Source organism: Schistocerca nitens, chromosome 5, assembly GCF_023898315.1.
Source record: "Schistocerca nitens isolate TAMUIC-IGC-003100 chromosome 5, iqSchNite1.1, whole genome shotgun sequence".
NCBI classification, from domain to species: domain Eukaryota; kingdom Metazoa; phylum Arthropoda; class Insecta; order Orthoptera; family Acrididae; genus Schistocerca; species Schistocerca nitens.
In genome coordinates, this window is record NC_064618.1 from 870,537,265 (window position 1) to 870,556,779 (window position 19,515).

Consider the following 19,515-nt stretch of genomic DNA (forward strand, 5'->3'; position numbering starts at 1 on the left):
CATGGTTGGAGAGATGAAGCAGTGATTAGTATGATTAATCAATTATTAAAAAACAGTCTTAATCGCATTCATTATTATTATACTGCCAACCGGTTTCAACCCGACATTTGGGTCATCATCTGGGCGTTTACACCATTGGTCGACTGCTGGTGGTGTCCCTCTTGTCTACATAACGGCAGGGAACTATGCACAGTTTCCCAGTCTTCTAGATTAGGCCAAAATTAGGTTATTTGCAACTGAAGGATGTTTCAATTATGACTCCTATGACTGTCCTGATTGTTTTTGAAGTGAAGTAAATGGCCATAGAGAGACTGAAATGTAGCTGCATGGATTATCTCCACTCGCTATAACACTGCTCCTAAAATAAACACTACTTCCCCCTCTTCACATTTATTTCCTATACTCATTGCTTATGCCATGTATATGTGACAGCTCAAATTCTTTACCACACTATTTTCTGAACTTAATTATTCAGTGTATTATTGAAATGATGATGATAGCAGGATAAATTTGTCAAGCAATAGTGTAAAAAGTCAACACCAGAATATTACCAAAGTGCACTTACACCATGAAAGAACGTTGGGCAAGACGCGTCACAACTGATGGGGACTACATTGAGTAGGCTCAATGTATAGCTAAATGTTCAAAGTACGTTCACAAAAGATTTCCTTCTCCTTCCGCAAAAAAACAAAAAAAATTAGAGACGACTGTGCAAGACTTTTTGAACGCTCTTTGTATGCGCAAAAACATTTTATTTCAAGAAGTTTCTGAGGCATTCAAGTGGGTGAGGGTAGGGAGGAAGGGGGCACGGAAGGGGATGAGAAGGACAGCCAGGGGGGGAGGGGGGGGGGAGATATCATGTATGAAGATACTTCAGTTCTGATCATTATACTGATAATGTTTTTGGTATAACTTAGGGCAAAAGAACAAAGGTGTGTGACTACCAATATGAATAGATTCCCAAAGCAAGGAGAGAGAAATGAGTTTAAGATTGTGCAATCTTATGTCTGAATGTTTCTCAAACAACGAGAAAGATAATTCTCCAAGTGGTATACTGGCTCAAACAATTTGTTCCACACATTAACAAATATGATGATACAATTTATGTCAATGAATGGGGACTGACTCTTTATTCTGGAAGAGAACAACTACCATTTCTTCTCTAATGTCAAAGTATAAGGAAAGTGACATTGCCAACACCACTATGCAGGTGACTGAAACAATCGTCAATTTTGAAGGCTGTAAAATACTTGTATTATTTTAAAAAAATGATGAAAGTCACTGTCTTTGTTTAATAGAAACTAATGTATTGAAGGCATACTAAATTACCTGTTGTTGTACGTGGGCCACATCAATCTTGTCTTCAAGTTCCTGAAGCACAATTCCTAGATGAGGTGCACAACCCACTTTATCACTACGCATGCACATAACTGCTCGAGCTAAGTAAGCTATCCGCTGATTAAGATTCAGAGAAGACCTATAAAATTAAAAATTTGGAACTTTATGAGCAGGTCGCAGAGAATGTTCATTGTCTTTTACAGATAGGTGGTTTTCGCTGATAAAGAATGCTTTATGTCATCAAGAGCAAGAACAACAAATAAAAAATATAAAATTTGTAATAATTAATTACCCAGGAGTTGTTGCCATTTTAAGTAAAATTTGTGCAGCTTCAGCGTGATTTTCATTCTTCTCATAGAACTTCCAAAGCAGGTCATTGATGTAATTACTATCACTGTTGCGCTCTGCAGAATGCTTCAAGTATCTCTCAAAGCTAGGTTCAGAGATTGTCACTAACTGCTCTAGAAGCTGTTTTCCTAACATCCAGTCGTATATAGCTACGTGCAGGAGTTCATCCTTTGTTGACAGTGCCTGCTGTATTATCTTCTTCATCTGCACATGGAAAAAATTTAAATTATAAACACTGTTGTGGAAAATATTTCAATTGGAAGTTGCATGATGGAAATTCCTGGACTTTCCTACAAACATTGTTACCAGACAAGAGCTAAATTGTTTCACTTTAGTGCCATTGAAAATTACTTAAAATTCACCTGCTTTTCAGCTTCAGCAGGTGAGGCTTGGTTCCCATCTTTTGGTACTCCTGCACCAGGTTTCAATGGTATCCTTGGTGCATACGGATTCAATAGAGACTGATTATACAGATGACCCAGTACTGAAGTAATTTCTTTGTAACATTCCATCCTGTTATAACATATACAATAGTATAAATTATGTTGTTTTACATGAGGCTATTGCACAATTAAAGCACTAATACTCATGTTTTTGCCTAAAAATAAGAGGAAAAGGGCAATTAAATTTTCACATCATGTCACAAATAAGGTCTTCAGAGAAAGGGGAAAAAAATCAGATTGGGAAAGTGTAGGAAAGGAAAAAGGGCTGTGCTCTATCAAAGGAAAGGAACAATTCTGCACTGTCTTACTTTGGATGTTTGAGCACCTTATAAAATGTTAGTCCAGTGTCTTACCATTTCTCCACCCTGACCAACACAAGTAAAAAGTAATAGACTATCTATTATGAGAAAATACAACATGATCTGCAATATTTCTTTCTTTTTTTTGGCAGAATCTTTTTCTGTGCTTATTGCATAACAGGAACTTAACCTGTACATTTGAAAACAAGGAAAAATATTATGTTACAAAAAATGGTTCAAATGGCTCTGAGCACTATGGGACTTAACTTCTGAAGTCATCAGTCCCCTAGAACTTAGAACTACTTAAACCTAACTAACCTAAGGACATCACACACATCCACGCCCGAGGCAGGATTCAAACCTGCGACCATAGCGGTCGCGCGGTTCCAGACTGTAGCGCCTAGAACCGCTCGGCCACCCCGGCCGGCTATTATGTTACATGCAAATCTTAACTTGCCTTAATCGTGTCATAATCAACTAAAATATTTTTGTGATACAGGTCAGATTGTTTATAAATTGTATCAAGAGGATGGGAAATGAGACTAACATTTCAAAGTCTTCCAGAACATTAAGTATTCGATCTTCTCCGCAGTAGACAGTTCAGTTATCGCTAACTTGCTGCAGCTGGTGTTATTGTCAATCTGCAGCTGGTGTTATTGTCAATCAAGTACACTATCAAAGCTTATCTGGAATTGGCCAGGTCTTTGTGTTCTTTAAATCTTGTATGAAAATTCCTACCTGTCTGGCCAATATTTTCCTTGTACTGAGGTGTACATATTCTCTTCCATACTAATGTTGTGATGATTCCACCTCCTTCCTGTTTAAACAGTTCACCAATCACATACCTGATTCATAATGCACCTGTGTTATGGGTCATTTGCACCCTTAATGCTCATGGCATGTAAGTATTTACTATTACATAGTTTTCCTGTTAGTGTTCCCAGTTTTATGATTCTGGTGACTTTTGGTGTCTGATCCTGTGATCACTTTTCTGTATTTTTTCTAGGTCAATGTTTCACTCTTGACATGGAACACTAGGGTGAAGATGACCTCAGATGGTTACGTGATTTCATTTGTAATGCCCTGTTCTCTTGAGGATCCCCTCCCATTGCCTTTTGAACTGCAGTGGATTATTTACAACAAGCTTCGTGAGCGAGTAAATGTGCTGTGAAGCACTTTTTCAACTCCTTAAACAGATGTTTACAAGATGATAGGGGATGGATGCCACGTACTATTCTTACAGCACATGGTTTCTTCTAAGGCTAGATGGTACTTTGAGATACTCTGATGAAATCAGACGTCACTCAGAGTAAAGTTACTTTGACCGTTAAAATTTTATCAGTAGATGTTGAAGTACTCTTAACCTCCAAACAGATGTGCCTATAATGACAAATAATATTATTTTGCACCATTCGATTGTTGTTTCACAATTTTGCAAGCTCATACCAATTCCTTTTCATTATGCAAGAAATTGACTCAGATTAGAAGCCAACAGCACAATCGCACAATGAGACTGTAGTCTACAAGATACTAGTAATCAAATAAGTGGTTGTCTGGGATCTGATGCAACTGCACTGTTTAATGCATTGAGTGATTCATTGCTGTTGGGTAAAACCTGTCCGTGGCAACAGAGTGATATAATGAAAGTTTATTTTATTACTGTTTAACCAAACAGTGCCTTAGCTCATATTAGTTAAGTTCATTTTATCATTGTTTAGTTAAACTAAGAGATTTTGCTCATTCATATTTATCTTGGTAACAATAAGGACAGATATTCTCTGCATGTGTAGGAAGTGCACCGTGCACATAGTCATGTTATGAACAACAGCGCGCCCGCTCTACCGTTAACAAAGCTCCCAAATTTATTAAACTCCAGGAAATTACTCGTGCTCTAATTCTTGTGACAGAGCTGGCTGAAACTTTATGTATAAAGCTTTGAGATATTTAGCAATTTATGACATGTACATCAGAAAGACATTTTAGATACCATACAATGGGTAGTATTCATTGCAGCTGACAAAAATATTGCCTCTATTTAGACTGAATCTGAGTGTGAAGTGAAGTTATCTGGACACGTATAACAGGTTTAGACGTAATCAAGTTCATTCTAGGTTGTTTTTTACTGGTCACCCAATTCCGCTGTGATAGTTACAGAGTCATTCAAAATAAATTTACGGTCAGTAGGAAATAATGAGTCAAGCAATATTAGTTAGAGGTGACTAATCTACTGAGTACAGACTAGGACGTCTATGAATTCACTGAACGGGTGTACAGATAAGCAGTCTTTTCAAGTACTTTTAAACATTTTTTCCAAAAACTGTACTGACCGGCTAGTTCAACAGCCCACATACAACAGAAATATTTTAGACGTTGTGATTAAAAATAGCCATGACCTTACTGATGGTACAGAGGCAGGGATCATTGATCATGATATCGTAATGATGACAGTTACTTAAGTTAATAAAGCAATAAATTTTGCTGGAAAAGGGGATAGGCACTTGTTAGCATCCCACATAGACAGTGAACCGACATCTTCATTTAGTTCCAGTATGATGGACATAGAGGAATTATGGGCAAAATTTAGATGGACCATAAATCATAGTCTGAAGAAGTATGTGCTGAGTAAGAGGAGTACAGATGGAAAAGACCCACCATGATTTAACAACAAAATTCAGAAAACAGTGAGGAAGCAAAGCCTGTTGCACTCTTGTATCAAAAGACACTGTGCAAATGATAACTGGGAAAAGTTAGCAGAGGTTCATGTGACTGTAAAAAGATGAATGTGCAGAACATACAATTACCACCATCATACGTTACACGAAAGATCTTGCTGAAAACCCAAGCAAATTTTGTTCCAATGTATTATTGCTAAGGGGGTTGAAGTCTGGTGTGGCAGCAGAAGAGAGCAAAGGAAAGCCATAGTTTTAAATTTTGCACTGAAGAAATCATTCATGCAGTAGAATCACACAAACATGCTGTTGTTTGACCATTGTACAGAGTTTCATGTGGAGAACTTGGTAATAGGCATCCCTGGCATAGAGAAACAGAGAAATAGTTGAAAACAAATACGTCAGTAGGTCTGGATGCAATTCCAATTCAGATCTACAAAGAGTACGCTACGGTGCTGGGCCCTTACTTAGATGGCGTTTATCGTGAATCTCTCACCCTGCGCAAAGTCCCAAGCGACTGGAAACAAATGCAGATGACTCCTGTATATATGAAGGGTAAAAGAACGGACCCTCAAAGCAACAGACCAATATTCTTATCATTGGTTTGCTGCAGAATTCTTGAACATGTTTGAATATAATAAATTTCCTAGAGATCGAAAAGCTTGTGTCTCCAAATCAGCGCAGTTTTATAAGCACCGCTTGTGCGGAACTCAGGTTGCCCTTTACTCACATGATATCCTGCAAACTATGGACGAAGGGCAACAGGAAGATTTGATATTCCTGTATTTCCAAAAAGTGTTTGATACGGTGCCCCACTGCAGGCTATTAACAAAGGTACGAGGATACGGAATATGTTCCCAGATATGCGAGTGGCCCAGAGACTTGTTAAGTAACAGAATGGAACGAGCACATATAGATTGCAGTGTGGAAGGCAGATAGTCAACTTCGATTTATTGGGGGATTTTTAGGAAAATGTAGTTCATCTGAAAAAGAGACCACGCATAGGGCACTAGTGCAACACCCTGCTGAGTACTGCTCCATTGTTTGGAACCACCACAAGGTCGGATTGAAGGGAGTTGTCGAAGTAATTCATAGGCGGGCTGCCAGATATGATACTGGTAATTTCGATCAACACTTTAGTATTATAGAGATGCTTAGTGAACTCAAATGGGCAATCCTTGGAAGGAAGGTGACCCCCCCCCCCCTTTTTTTTTTTTTTTTGAGGAAATTTTCGGAACCAACATTTGAAGATGACTGTGGAAAGATTTTACTGCCGCCAACCTATAATTTATGTAAGGATGTTTAAGATATGAGAAATTAGGGCTCATACGGAGGCATATAGACAGTCTTGTGAGTGGAACAAGAAAGCAAATAACTAGTAATGGTACATGGTACCCTCAGCCACATACGATATGGCAGCTTGTGGAGTGTGTATGTCGATGTTGATCACATAAAATATCAACCGTTGCATTTTTGTTACCCAAAGCTCATAAAATTTGGTTCAAATGGCTCTGAGCACTATGGAACGTAACTTCTAAGGTCATCAGTCCCCTAGAACTTCGAACTACTTAAGCCTAACCAACCTAAGGACTTCATCACAAACATCCATGCCCAAGGCAGGATTCGAACCTGCGACCGTAGCGGTCACGCGGTTCCAGACTGTAGCGCCTACAACCGCACGGCCACCCCGGCTGGCCTAAAATTTGGCGAGAGAATGTGTAAACCCCATTGTCAGTAGAGCAACTCTTCTGAAATCCATGTGGTGGTTTACTGAGGATATTGCTTTGACATCTTCCTTCGATCTGACCTTGTGGTGGTCCCAAACACTGGAGCAGTACTTAGCAGTGGGTTGCACTAATGCCCTATACATGGTCTCCTTTGCAGATTTACTGGATTTCTAGAATACATCACCTTCTCAAAAATTTTGGGAAATGGTGTCTAGTGAAACAGATCACTAGTTACTGAAATCACTCTTATCACCTTTCTTACAGAGGCATTTAACAATGGCACATTTCAATCTCTCTGGAAAAGTGTCTTGAGTTAATGAGCCAGACAAAGTGTGCCTCACAACGACCTGTCTTATATTCTATATCCTATTCCCTACCCTCTCCTCAGTTATCATTCCTTTTCTTTCTCTAATTACCTTAACACACCACTGCCTTGTGGTTGGTCTCGGGAGGGATGAAGGCTGAGGGAGAAAACCCTGAAAGAAAATCTGGAGTGGGGTCCCAAAGGCGGTTGGAAGGCGTACTACGTCCCCTTTCGGCAGCTCCTGCAACCGAAGTGATACCAGACGTATTGGCTTGCCTTTCCTTTGGATATTATCATTTAGGTCGAGAGGGAGACCATGATGATTGGGCAACTCACGTGTCTTCATATTTATCGCTTAGGCTTGTAGCATCCTGGAGAGGACACTTCGGCGACGTCCAAGGACTACGGCACAACACGGGAAGAGGCAGTTACTGGTTATAAGCTCTGTCTGATTGGCTTAAGACTTGAGTGCCAGGGGCCACTTCCGACGGTGGGAGAGATCATTGCATCTCATTGGACAGCTACCGCCCACCTCAAGCTGGGCAGCCCCCAGCCAATAAGGTGCTGTCCCGTCACTATCCGCCTGCTTCACGGGGTGTGTGGAGCTTAGAAGTAATCTTCGACAAGCGGGTTGATATAGTACACCTACCAACAACAAAAATGAAATAATAAATAAATCACTATTATGTATTGCCACCTGGAATGTTAGGACCATGTGTCCAAGGTACATTGACGATGCCCAAGAGGTTGATTTCATCCGTAAGACTGCCGTAATTGACATAGAGCTCCATCGTTTGAATGTAGACATCGCGGGACTGCAGGAGACGGGGCTTCCAGACGCGGGCTCTATCAGGGAGGATAATTACACATTCTTCTGGCAGGGGAAGTCTCAAGACGATCCAAGATTTCATGGCGTAGGATTTTCTGTTAAAAACGCCCTCCTGGACTGTACTGTGCCACCATCCGGTGGAACAGAGCGAATTATTGATTTGAAAATATGCTCCTCAAGTGGCACTCCTACCTTATCATCCAGCATGGATGAGAAGGATCTGTTTTATGACTTACTCAGTGACAGAATAGCCAAGGTACCTAGCACCGAGACACTGTATATTCTAGGGAACTTTAATGCTAGAGTTGGATCAGATAACGACATACGGCCAAATTGCCTGGGACATCATGGGGTGGGAAAAATGAATGAAAATGGCCAGAGACTGCTTGAAGTTTGCTGCTTTTATGGACTCTGTATCACAAACACATATTTCCAGCTTAAGGATCAGCACAAGGTGTCTTGGAGACACCCGCGCTCTCATCACTGGCATCAACTTGACTTAGTCATAGCTAGGCGTAATGGTCTCAAAAATGTGCTACTGACGCGAAGTTATCATAGTGCTGATTGTAACACAGACCACGCCCTAGTAGCGTGCACATTGAGGCTCACTCCTAAGAAATGTCACCACGCTAAACCGAGAGGTCATCCCCGTATCAACACAGATCATGTTCATGACACACAAAGAAAGCAGGATTTTCACAGTAATTTTGAAAGTGCTTTCCCAGGAAACGTGCAAGCAGAAAGGAATGTTGATAAGAAATGGGCAAAACTCTCAGGTGCAATCTACAACTCAGCAGTATTGGCCTATGGAATAAAAGGAAAAAGAAATAAGGACTGGTATGAGCAAAATTTGGAAGAAATGGAACCAGTAATTGAGGCTAAACGGAAAGCCCTGCTTGCCTACAAAAGAAACCCAAATGAAAGAACTCGAGATGACCTACGAAAAGCAAAGAATAGGGCACAGCAAACATCCAGGAGATGCGCAAATAACTACTGGCTGAATTTATGTGCAGCTCCAGTAGCGAACACAGAAGATGAGCTGCAGTATATAATCAACAAATTATCAAATGCCTGTGAAAAGTTTGTTCTACTCATCAGCCTTCAAAAGACTAAGATCACGGCGCAGAGCACTACCAACCTTCCATCCATTAGCATCGATGGCAATCCTCTCCAGATAGTTGAGGACTTTACCTACCTGGGATCCACAATATGAAGCAACTTGTCCATGGACACTCAACTTACTAACAGAATCGCAAAGGCATCATCTGCCATGGCTAGATTGAAAAACAGAGTATGGAACAACGGACTGCTTACCACAAAAACTAAATTAAAGGTCTACAACACTTGTGTTATAAGCACCCTTCTCTATAGCTGTGAGACATGGACAACTCTTTCTAGGCATGAATCTTGACTCAACAGCTTCCATCTCCGCTGTCTCCGGAAGATCCTTCAGATCTCTTGGAGGGATAGACTACCCAACACCGAAGTCTTTCATCGTGCAAGCACAACCAGCATCTTTGCACTCCTGAGTCATCGACATCTAAGATGGTTGGGACATGTCAGGCACATGGATCCTGAACGGATACCGAAACAGCTGCTGTACGGCGAACTTCAGGAAGGTGTGAGGTCAGTGGGACGACTGCATCTTCGTTTCAAGGATGTCTGCAAGAGAGACCTGACCGAGACCAGAATTAATCCAAGTCGCTGGGAAAGCATTGCAGATGACCGTGTCAAGTGGCGAGTAACCGTGCGCAACGGCGTCAAGCTCTCAGAGGACGAACACACACAGGAACAAATCAGGAAGAGGACAAAGCGAAGAGACAGAGCTGCTTCTGTTCGAAGTCCCTCAAATTTCACATGTCCAAACTGCAGTAGGGACTGCCACTCTTGAGTGGGACTTTTTAGCCACAGCAGACGCTGCAGACTCTGAACCAAGCATGCTACACCATCATCCCTCAAGGATGGACGGATGCCATTTATTATAGATATCTAGGGCAATGCAGGACTTATACGTCAAAACAAATCTTTAGTACTCTGTTGGAAACACCATCGAATCCCGATAAGCTTTTATTTCCGAAATAATATATTTTTTTCTTAATTCCAAAAGGAGAAGTTACGATACATTAATATGATTGAATTTTGTGAGTTTTTTTTTCTTCCTTTTTCAAAATAAAGCTACGATTTTTCTCTTGAACTGCTTGTTCCTACATTTTCACTATATTTAGAAAATGACTGTTAAACACATTTGTTGCCTGTGACAATTTATAACCATTCCATTTAATTCACGAGTGATATTATCCTGTTTGGCTGGTTGTCCTGTGTCTCATTTCACTACATTTCATATAGCCTGAAGTATGTTGTCAGAATTACCGATTTCTGATGTAATGTGCATATTTTTTTAAGAAGTTACTTTTCCTAGTAATTTTGAGTAGCTTTTGTAGTGTGCAGGATTTCTACTTGTTCTTCCTGACAGATCAACAGATATATTTTCCCCTTTCTTTCACAAGATACTTTAACTGCTATATTAACCTGCAGTCTTTTACATGGCTATCTGAAGCTGTTCCTGATAGCTTATGTGGAAATCTATTTTATTTCTTCTCCTACCTCACAAGATTGAAATGAGTAACAGGACAACAATGGTAATCAACTAGTTTATTAATATCCTGCCATAGCAGCAACAGGATCTGAAGCTGCTTGCTGTGACAACCAAAACCAGTAAAATAGGACAATAACTGCAGTTTATTTCCTGAATAATTATTTCTAAAAAACTACACCCAAAAATATTGTGATTTATGACTTTTTTCAGTGATTTCTTCTAATGGTGCCATTTTCTGTAGAAATGTAGCCGCACTATTCTTTTCACAGCCTTTTATTCAGTACAAAGTTTAGATCTCTTATGTTAACAGTTACTGTTTGTCTAACGCAATAAGGTTTTTGTTTTTCTGTACCAAATTTTATTTATGAGAGTGTCCGTGAATTTAAACCAATTCTCTATGGAGATACTATATGCTATGATCAAAGTGTGACCCTAGATTGGTTAAATATTGTCCTGTTTACAACTGAATTATGAATAAAATTTCGAGAGAGAGAGAGAACTCTCTCAGACTGCAGAATGATATCACTACTTTTGAACAAATTGAGTGATTAAATATTCATTAATTATTCATGGTTATTTTGACAGACAAAAGTACTTATCAGATGAGAACAGATTAATCTGTGAACGTACATTTGTAAAAATCACTACTAGAAAAGGAACTGAGTAAAGCGAAGGAGGAAGGGGGGGAGGGGGGGGGGATGGAAACTCAAGCATTTATCAGACTCAGACATTGGTACCACACAGTATCCTACCGAAATAAGATATACTGGAAAATGTCAAAAAACCATTTTCTGTGGGAGCTGGTCTATTCACTTAAGATTCCATGCTGGTTACCATTAAAATGTTTGTAATCTCAATTTTTACATAATGTCCAAGTCTAAGCCTTTAGGCTATCATTAAGGAGATTTTTTCAAAACCTTATTCACAAAGAACACCAAACTCAATTAAAATTGTTTAAAAAACATATATTTTGCAACTCTGTTTGACTATTACCATCTGTTTTGGATGCTTTGTGAGGTTCTCATATATCTAAATGTCTTCCAAGATACCCATGTTTTTTTCCTTTATTATTTCTGTAGTATGTTGCTTGAAATATCACGAACAAAGCTTCAAAACAGGCACAGCCAAGGCTGCAAATTTTCAAACCACCACTTCGTAACTAATTCTCAAGTCAGTGTTCTATACCATTCTTCGAATCTGTCAGCTATCAAAGAACATGACTACATAACAGGATACCTACATTCAGTCCATTGGTTAAGAAGCTTCATAGTACGTTAGGTACAATGGGATGTTTAGTTTTAGTTACACCATGAAACTACTGCAGATTATTACATGGGAGAAAATGCACAAACTTCCTCGTATCACATTTTTATGAGTAGCATTTCTGCACAAGATAACTGAAAGTTTTCTCTTTTTCCTTACCTTTCAACATAAGCACGATATCCTTCTTCATCACCTGGGGGTTCACCATTCTTGTAAAAGTATTCTCCAAGTTTTTTTGGATCACCTTTTGCTGCACACACAGCACACAAGTCTAGAATGCCCTCATAATACTGAGCTCCCAGGAACCACTGGCATATCAGTGGCAGGTTTACTTGTGGAGCAACCTTCAGACACAGCTACAAAAGTAGACTTGTTAGTACAAGCAAATGGCAACATGCATTATTTGTGTAATGTGGGCAGGAAAGCCACATCTACTAATTTAATGATTATTGGCAATAACAGATGGGGAACAAACAATAGAAAAATCAGAACAATCTTTCAGCCAAGTAACTTGAGCTTATAACAATAAGATTTAATGATGCTATATCACAAAACACATGTTACCTTAACAAACAAAATTTATTTTTCATCAGAGGTGCTCTGTACACATCAGTAATGAACATTCAAACTAAATAATAATTTTTTGAATCTAATAATACCACTGAACTACAAACAGACCCCACCTAGAAGTATCAAGAGAAGCTGAAAACACTACTTAAAAACTGCAATTTTCTACTGACCAGTAGTGAAGCTCAGTACTGTTTTTACAATGAACTCACAGGCCCCTAGGTTAAGATATCAGCCAAAGATTCACAAAACTGGTTGTCCCAAATGTCCAATTGTAAATGCAATAAACAGCCCAGGATCAAAATTACCAGAAAACTTCATGATATACTGAAGAAAAATTACACCTTTGAAAACAGCTTTTCAATTAACAACAGATTTGAGTTAATCAACTACATTAAAGATCTAACTGTGCCAGACACATCAACGTTTGCCTCCTTTGACATAGTAAACCTATACACCAATATCCGCTGGAAAGACTCTCTCACAATAATACAAGAGAGACTAATCAAATACAAAAAGCTAAGCAACGCAGAAATTTATGAACTCATGATGTTGCTTGAATTAGTTCTCTCACATACCAGTAACTATTTTTCATTCAATGGCAAATTTTACACGCAAAACAATGGTCTGGCAATGGGTAGCAGGCTTGCTTGCTAACATATTTATAGATAATCTGGAACAAAACTTCTTAACACACCCCCAATTTACTGACAAAATTCTGTATTATAAAATATACGTGGATGACACAATAAGACTTTTCAATGATCCAAAAGAAGAACTAAATAACCTAGCAGATGAAATGAATAAAATGCACCTAAACATTAAATTCAAAGTTGAACACCAGACCACCGAAGGAATTAACTTCCTTGACATGACTAACTCCACTCACAATAACAAGCATACCTTCCAAATACACAGAAAACCCACTACCAGGGATGTTACCATTGACAATACCTCATGCCAACTGAACCAACATAAAACTGCTTTCTTCAGGTCATCTGTAAACTGTATGCTCCTCATCCCTATCAGTGAAGAAGATGCATGTAAAGAAATGAACATACTAATAGCCCAAAATAATGGTTATAATGCCTCTCTGATAAACATCCTTTTTGAAAAAATCCAAAGTAAACTCAAGCAAACACTGTCACCATTACAAACTAAGAAAGAAATGCCAAAGTTTGTCTGTCTTCCATTCCTCGGCAAAGTGTCATATAAATTGCAAATCTTTTCAGACCACAGAAGATAAAAATATCCTTCCACACTGACAATAAAGTAAAAAATAAAATTGTTCACAATAATAAATCCACTAGAGATTGGCATAAAAATTCTAGCATATAGAAACTCACATGCTCCTGTTCTTCCTTCTATATAGGCCAAACAGGGAGAAATTTTGCAACCCACTACAAAGAACATATGGATGCCCTTTGACTGAAAACTTAGGTAAGTCCAGTTTTGCATAACATGGTTCTCATCATGAACACTCTGTTGACGATATCAATGACAGTCTTTCTGTGCTACACATCGCTGAGAAAGGACTACAGATGGACAACCTTGAACAATTAGGCATTTTCACCCACAAACTAAAATCACCCCAAAAAATCCTGAATGAAGAGACTGAGTCAACACACAACCTTTTCTTCCTGAATTTCCAAAATATCCTGGCGCGCGCGCGCACACACACACACACACACACACACACACACACGACTGCTAGTTCCAGCATCTCAGGTCAGACATTCTATTTGCAAGGAGCCATTAAAATAATGGCTTTTGTAAATGTCAGAAATAATAGTATAACGATACTTACACTTCCAAAGTATGTTACATTTAATGTATCCACTTCATACATTTATTACTTTATAGCCAATATGCCTGTTTATATCACGAGTGGTGCCTTAAAATTCACTGAATGAATATAAACATTTTTCTATCATGAAAGACTCATTTTGCATTTAAATCATTTTTCTTACGTTTTCTTAATTTTGTTGCTTGCTGGAAGTAATTTTATGTTGTCCTAGTGTTGTCATCGTGTACATCATTGCACCCAACATCAGTTTGTGGACCCATAAAAAAAATTACGTAATTTATTTACGTGCAATGAATATACTGTTAAGTGTTTGTGCTACACAAACATTTTACAACATGCTGCTCTACTGCCTATCTTGTGTGTAAGTCTTATCGCCCTTTTCTGCAACAGAAATATTAAATGATCAGCAGCAGCACAGCCCCATATTTAAGAAAGGGTTAAGTTCTACCGTAATATACACTGCCCAAAGAAAAAAGTGAAGCACCATGGTCAGATGTCAATATACATAAACTTCGAATCAGTTCACGTCATTGACTGGTTTGTAAATTATTAAAACTGCAATGCTCAGGTAGGAAGGCTACCAGAGTGCATTCGTGATTGCTGCAGGGAGTGTAAAATGTAGCATATGTTTTTGGCATCTTTTTTTAATGTTCAGGTACACAAATATAGAAGGCTGTCACACTACCCAAGTGAAGACAAAACAGTGCTCTGAAACTGACTGTTAAAAAGTCCTGATTGGTGAACTTTTTGGTTTGAATGTTTCCTTTTGGGTAAACTTCAACGGTTTTTTTCTGACATTGCCTTTCATTTTCTCCTTTTGGTTATATTTAAGCTTTCAACAAATGATTGTTCTGTTGAGAATCAGCAGCATTGACATCAGTGAACTGAATGAGTCTCTCATTTAAGGTACTCCTCGAAGGTTGTTTTTTTTCTTCTCTCTCTTTTAATTTCTGAGTACAAAATCTGCAGAATGTTTATTTTGAATTCTCATGGGCATTCACAGTTGTGCGACCCATACTTGTCAATGCTACACATAGAACCAACACAGCATCTAGCGGAGAATAGAAAATAGCTCTATTTGAACGTTAGGTGAAGAATTTCAGCATGGCCGAAATACGAGGTGTGATTGGAAAGTTTTAAGAATGGGCTTGTAATTACACAACTGTGGCACTTACATGCTACTGTAATGCATCTCCTTCAAAATAGTCACCTTCTGACTGAACACACGGACTCCAACAGTGTCTCCATTTTTGGAAACACTGCTGGAAATTTTTACCTGAAGTGTGTTACGGACACTCACCGTATTTGCCTGGATGTCTTCAATCGAGTCAAATCGCTTCCCTTTCAATGAAAATTTCAGTTTAGGAAACAGGTAGAAGTCCACAGGGGCCAAATCAGGGAAATATGGCTGATGTGGAACCACAGGAATTTTGAATTTGGTCAAAAATTCAATGATGGAGAAGGCACAATGAGCTGGAGCATTGTCATGGTGTAACATCCAACTCCTGTCTTTCCACAATGCAGGCCTTTTCTTCCGCACCTTTTCGCGCAAACGCTCAAGGACACATTTGTAGTATTTCTGGTAAATTGTCTGTCCTTCTGGGGTAAATTCATTATGCACAGTACTGGTAGAATAGAAAAAAAAATCACCGACATTGTCTTCACCTTCGACTGACTTTGCCGTCCTTTTTCAGTTGTGGTAACATGGAGTCTTTCACTGCCAAGACTGCACTTTGGTTTCACGATCATATCCATATACCCACGATTCATCACCTGTAATTACCCTATTTAACAAATCTGGGTCATTTTTAGTCCAATTAATCAGTTCTTGGCACACTTCGAGTCGGTATTGTCTCCGGTCACTTGACAACACTTTTGGAACGAATTTTGTGGACACTCGACACATGTTCAGATCTTCCGTTAAAATTGACTGAACTGCATAGAAACTTAAATTATGTTCATCAGCCATCTCCCTAATTCTAAGTCTACAATCTGAGTGCACTAAGTCGCGAACTTTCACAACATTTTCATTTGTTTTTGAGGTGGAAGGACGGCTGCATCGTGGTTCATCTTCAAATGATTCGGGGCCATTTTTAAATCTGTTGGACCAGACAAAAACATTTGAATGGCTCATATAATTACCTCCAAAAGCTGTTTTTAATTGTTCATAAGCCTCAGAAGCTGATTTGCCAGTTTTAAAACAAAATTTCACAGAAACTCATTGCTCCGTTTTTACATACATTTTCATGCAGACAGAATCTGGCAACAGGCCCTAACAGACCCGTACTCAACCAGCTGCCACAACGAACTGAATAAAGGAAACGCAGTTTCCTGTCAGAGAGTGTTCAAGGACAAGGCAATGACTCACTCCCCACCCTCCGTGTACCTGCCCGCCAAACCAGTAAGTGGTAGCAGATTCATTTAAAACTTTCCAATCACGCCTCGTACATGACAGGTTTTGTTTTCCCGATTGCTACTGTCCAGAGTACGGGCGACACATCCTGTGGGACGGTTGTGAGTGTAGATAAAGTAGAATTTTGATCGCCAAAGGGGAGAGGAATGGTGTGGAAAAACATCTCCCTCACACAGTGCAGCAGCCTACACCCGTACACTGCGAAAGGATTGTCACAAGCATCATCGATCCATTTGGGTATTGTGCGTGTCCTAATCTAAATCCATCATGGACCGTGCATAGTTTCTTCACTTATTTGAAAATAAAAGAAAACAATGAGTAATGCACAAAACAAAACATTTAGGAACAGCTACTGTGCAATCGCTTGCTGATAATGGCAGACTATTGCTCACGAAGAAACTTAGGCCCAACATCTAGCAGCATTTGTGGCAACCACAGTTCAAAATATAAATCGCTTTAAACTGACATGTCTGTCTGCATTATACCAACTTCTGAAAGATAGGTAACAAAGGTATGCATTTCTTCATTCTAAGATGCTAGGCCCCAAGGTTGAGTACTATGTTGCATTATGCAGTGTGTATCTCATAGAGACCAACCAACCGCCCATGGCACCCTAGCATTGAGTACGCTGACATGCCATTTGTTAATGCACTTTTTATTTTGAAAACCTGTTTTTACACACATTAACTTCCCAAATTGGGCTTCATCCAACGATGTACAACACCAGTAACCGAAATAGGTTAAATTTTGGCTATTTATATGCACAAAATAAAGCTATTTGAAACTATGTCTAATAAAATTGTTCAGCCAGATACAATGCGCTAATGAAATAGTGTGTATTAGGTAATTTCACGTTTTGGGATTTTGTGCAGAACTCGCATTTAATGGTTCAAATGGCTCTGAGCACTATGGGACTTAACTTCTAAGGTCATCAGTCCCCTAGAACTTAGAACTACTTAAACCTAACTAACCTAAGGACATCACACACATCCATGCCCGAGGCAGGATTCGAACCTGCGACCGTAGCGGTCGCGCGATTCCAGACTGTAGCGCCTTTAACCGCTTGGCCACCCCGGCCGGCGAACTCGCATTTACATTTATGATAAAATGCGAATTTTTCTGGTTCCTAGTGATTGGTCTCGTTGCCAGGCCTGGTATGATACACAAGCAGTGTGGAGAGTGTCAGGTGTCGAGAGATCACTGTAAAGCCACAGAGATTCCACATACTCCTGTGAGACACCACTATCAGCAACAGTCAGAGTTTGAAAGGACCCACATTGTGGGTCAACATTTAGCTGGCTGGTCAAATCGTGCAATACCCAGATTTGCTCTGCATGGGAATGTGAGGGCAGGCAAACTCATTGTCCAGATTGAAGTAGAGCATATCTGACCATCATAAGGAAGAATTGCCATATTGTACACCAAGCACACTGTAGCTCCTTCACATCAGTGCCTGCCATCCGAGAACAAGTAATAGACTCCAGACAATATTGTGTCATCACACACCACTGACTGGAGATTAGCAGGAATCAGCAAGGGAATTACCGGCCCAAATGTGGTTGGTTGGTTTTGGGGTTTGATGGGGGCTAAACATCGAGGTCATCAGTCCCCTGTCCCAAACAGACATACTTGTAAAAGGTCTATACAGTAAAAGCGTAACCTCTGCACCCGGAGTGAGGGAACACCAAGGGGTGCAGAGCTAAAATGAACACCGCAATAACACAAAATAGAGGACACTTAAAAGGAGCAGAGCAAATAGCTGACTAGAGTAAAACAGACTACAATGGTTGATGGATCAGGTAAAAGGTCAACCAATCAACTACAAACAAAGAACCTCCAGCTGGAAAGCATTGATAGAGGTACAGACACAACTTGTTACCATAAAAGACACTATTTTGGTATCCGCGTCACAATTAAATTGTCGCTGGAGTGGGTATAGCCAGAGAAATCGTGTCAGAGCACCAACACTAGAGTGAGTGATAAAAAATCCAAATTTGGACTGCCATTAACACAATATAAACAAATGAATTTGGAATGGTGCCATGATTGGGAAGCACAGATCGCCAATGAAAGGCATATATTGTGATGCAGTTCTGCAATACCCTGGGTGACCGTTGTTGGCAGGTATGGTGGCAACTTGAGGAGCTGTTCCATTCTTCAATGTTAAGGGAGACAGAGTGGTGTTAATCCTGACATCAGGCTGTGCGGAGCCATTGGGCATGTCTGCAGGTCATGGTTGGTAATGATTGAGGGAACTCTGAAGGCACAAAGGAATGTCACAGACATCCTCATGTATTATCTGTCATGTGACAGTATTCTTGCACCATTTTTCAACAGGACAATGCTCATCCACACACACTTACATTTCTATGAACTGCCAGAGTGATGTTGAGGTACTCCCATGGCCACAAAGATCCCCAGATCTATTGCCAATAGAACATATGTGGGATCACCTCAGACTTCAACTCCAATCCAGTACCAGTATTAGGGACATCAAGGACAACTTACAACAGTTGTGGGCCACCTTGTGTCAGCAGAGGACAGAATGGCTTTACGGCACCAATCCCTACCAACAAAGTGCATAGGGGGTGCAACATAATACTGATAAGAAGGCTCATAGTGCAAAGTTCTTTGCAAATTTGATTCAGTTTTGTAATCACTGAAATAATATGACTACCCCTCAACCACCGAATCTTCTCCCTTCATGGGCACTTCATTTTTTGTCCGGTAGTATATTTTTAACATCTGGCTAGGAGTGGTCTTTGTGTGCTGGCTGAAGAGAAATAATCCACTACTGAATTTTCCACACACGAAAGTAATGTGGTTTTTCCATAGCAGACGTTTATCATCAAACACATTCGTGTGCTTCTTTGTCTTGCAAGATGTTACATACAATGTACATTATGTACAGT

General features: G+C 39.6%; 1 protein-coding gene across 1 annotated transcript in view; it reads right to left on the minus strand.

Moving 5' to 3' along the window:
- The window catches only part of LOC126259768 (nuclear pore complex protein Nup155), a 267,502-nt gene that overhangs the window by 45,797 nt on the left and 202,190 nt on the right, over nucleotides 1-19,515 (minus strand). The window contains exons 18-21 of the mRNA XM_049956773.1: nucleotides 11,976-12,172; nucleotides 2,049-2,199; nucleotides 1,631-1,890; nucleotides 1,330-1,477 (exon numbers count right to left, since the gene is read on the minus strand). Of these exons, the coding sequence (XP_049812730.1) occupies nucleotides 1,330-1,477; nucleotides 1,631-1,890; nucleotides 2,049-2,199; nucleotides 11,976-12,172 (756 nt within the window). The remainder of the gene's footprint in view (nucleotides 1-1,329; nucleotides 1,478-1,630; nucleotides 1,891-2,048; nucleotides 2,200-11,975; nucleotides 12,173-19,515) is intronic.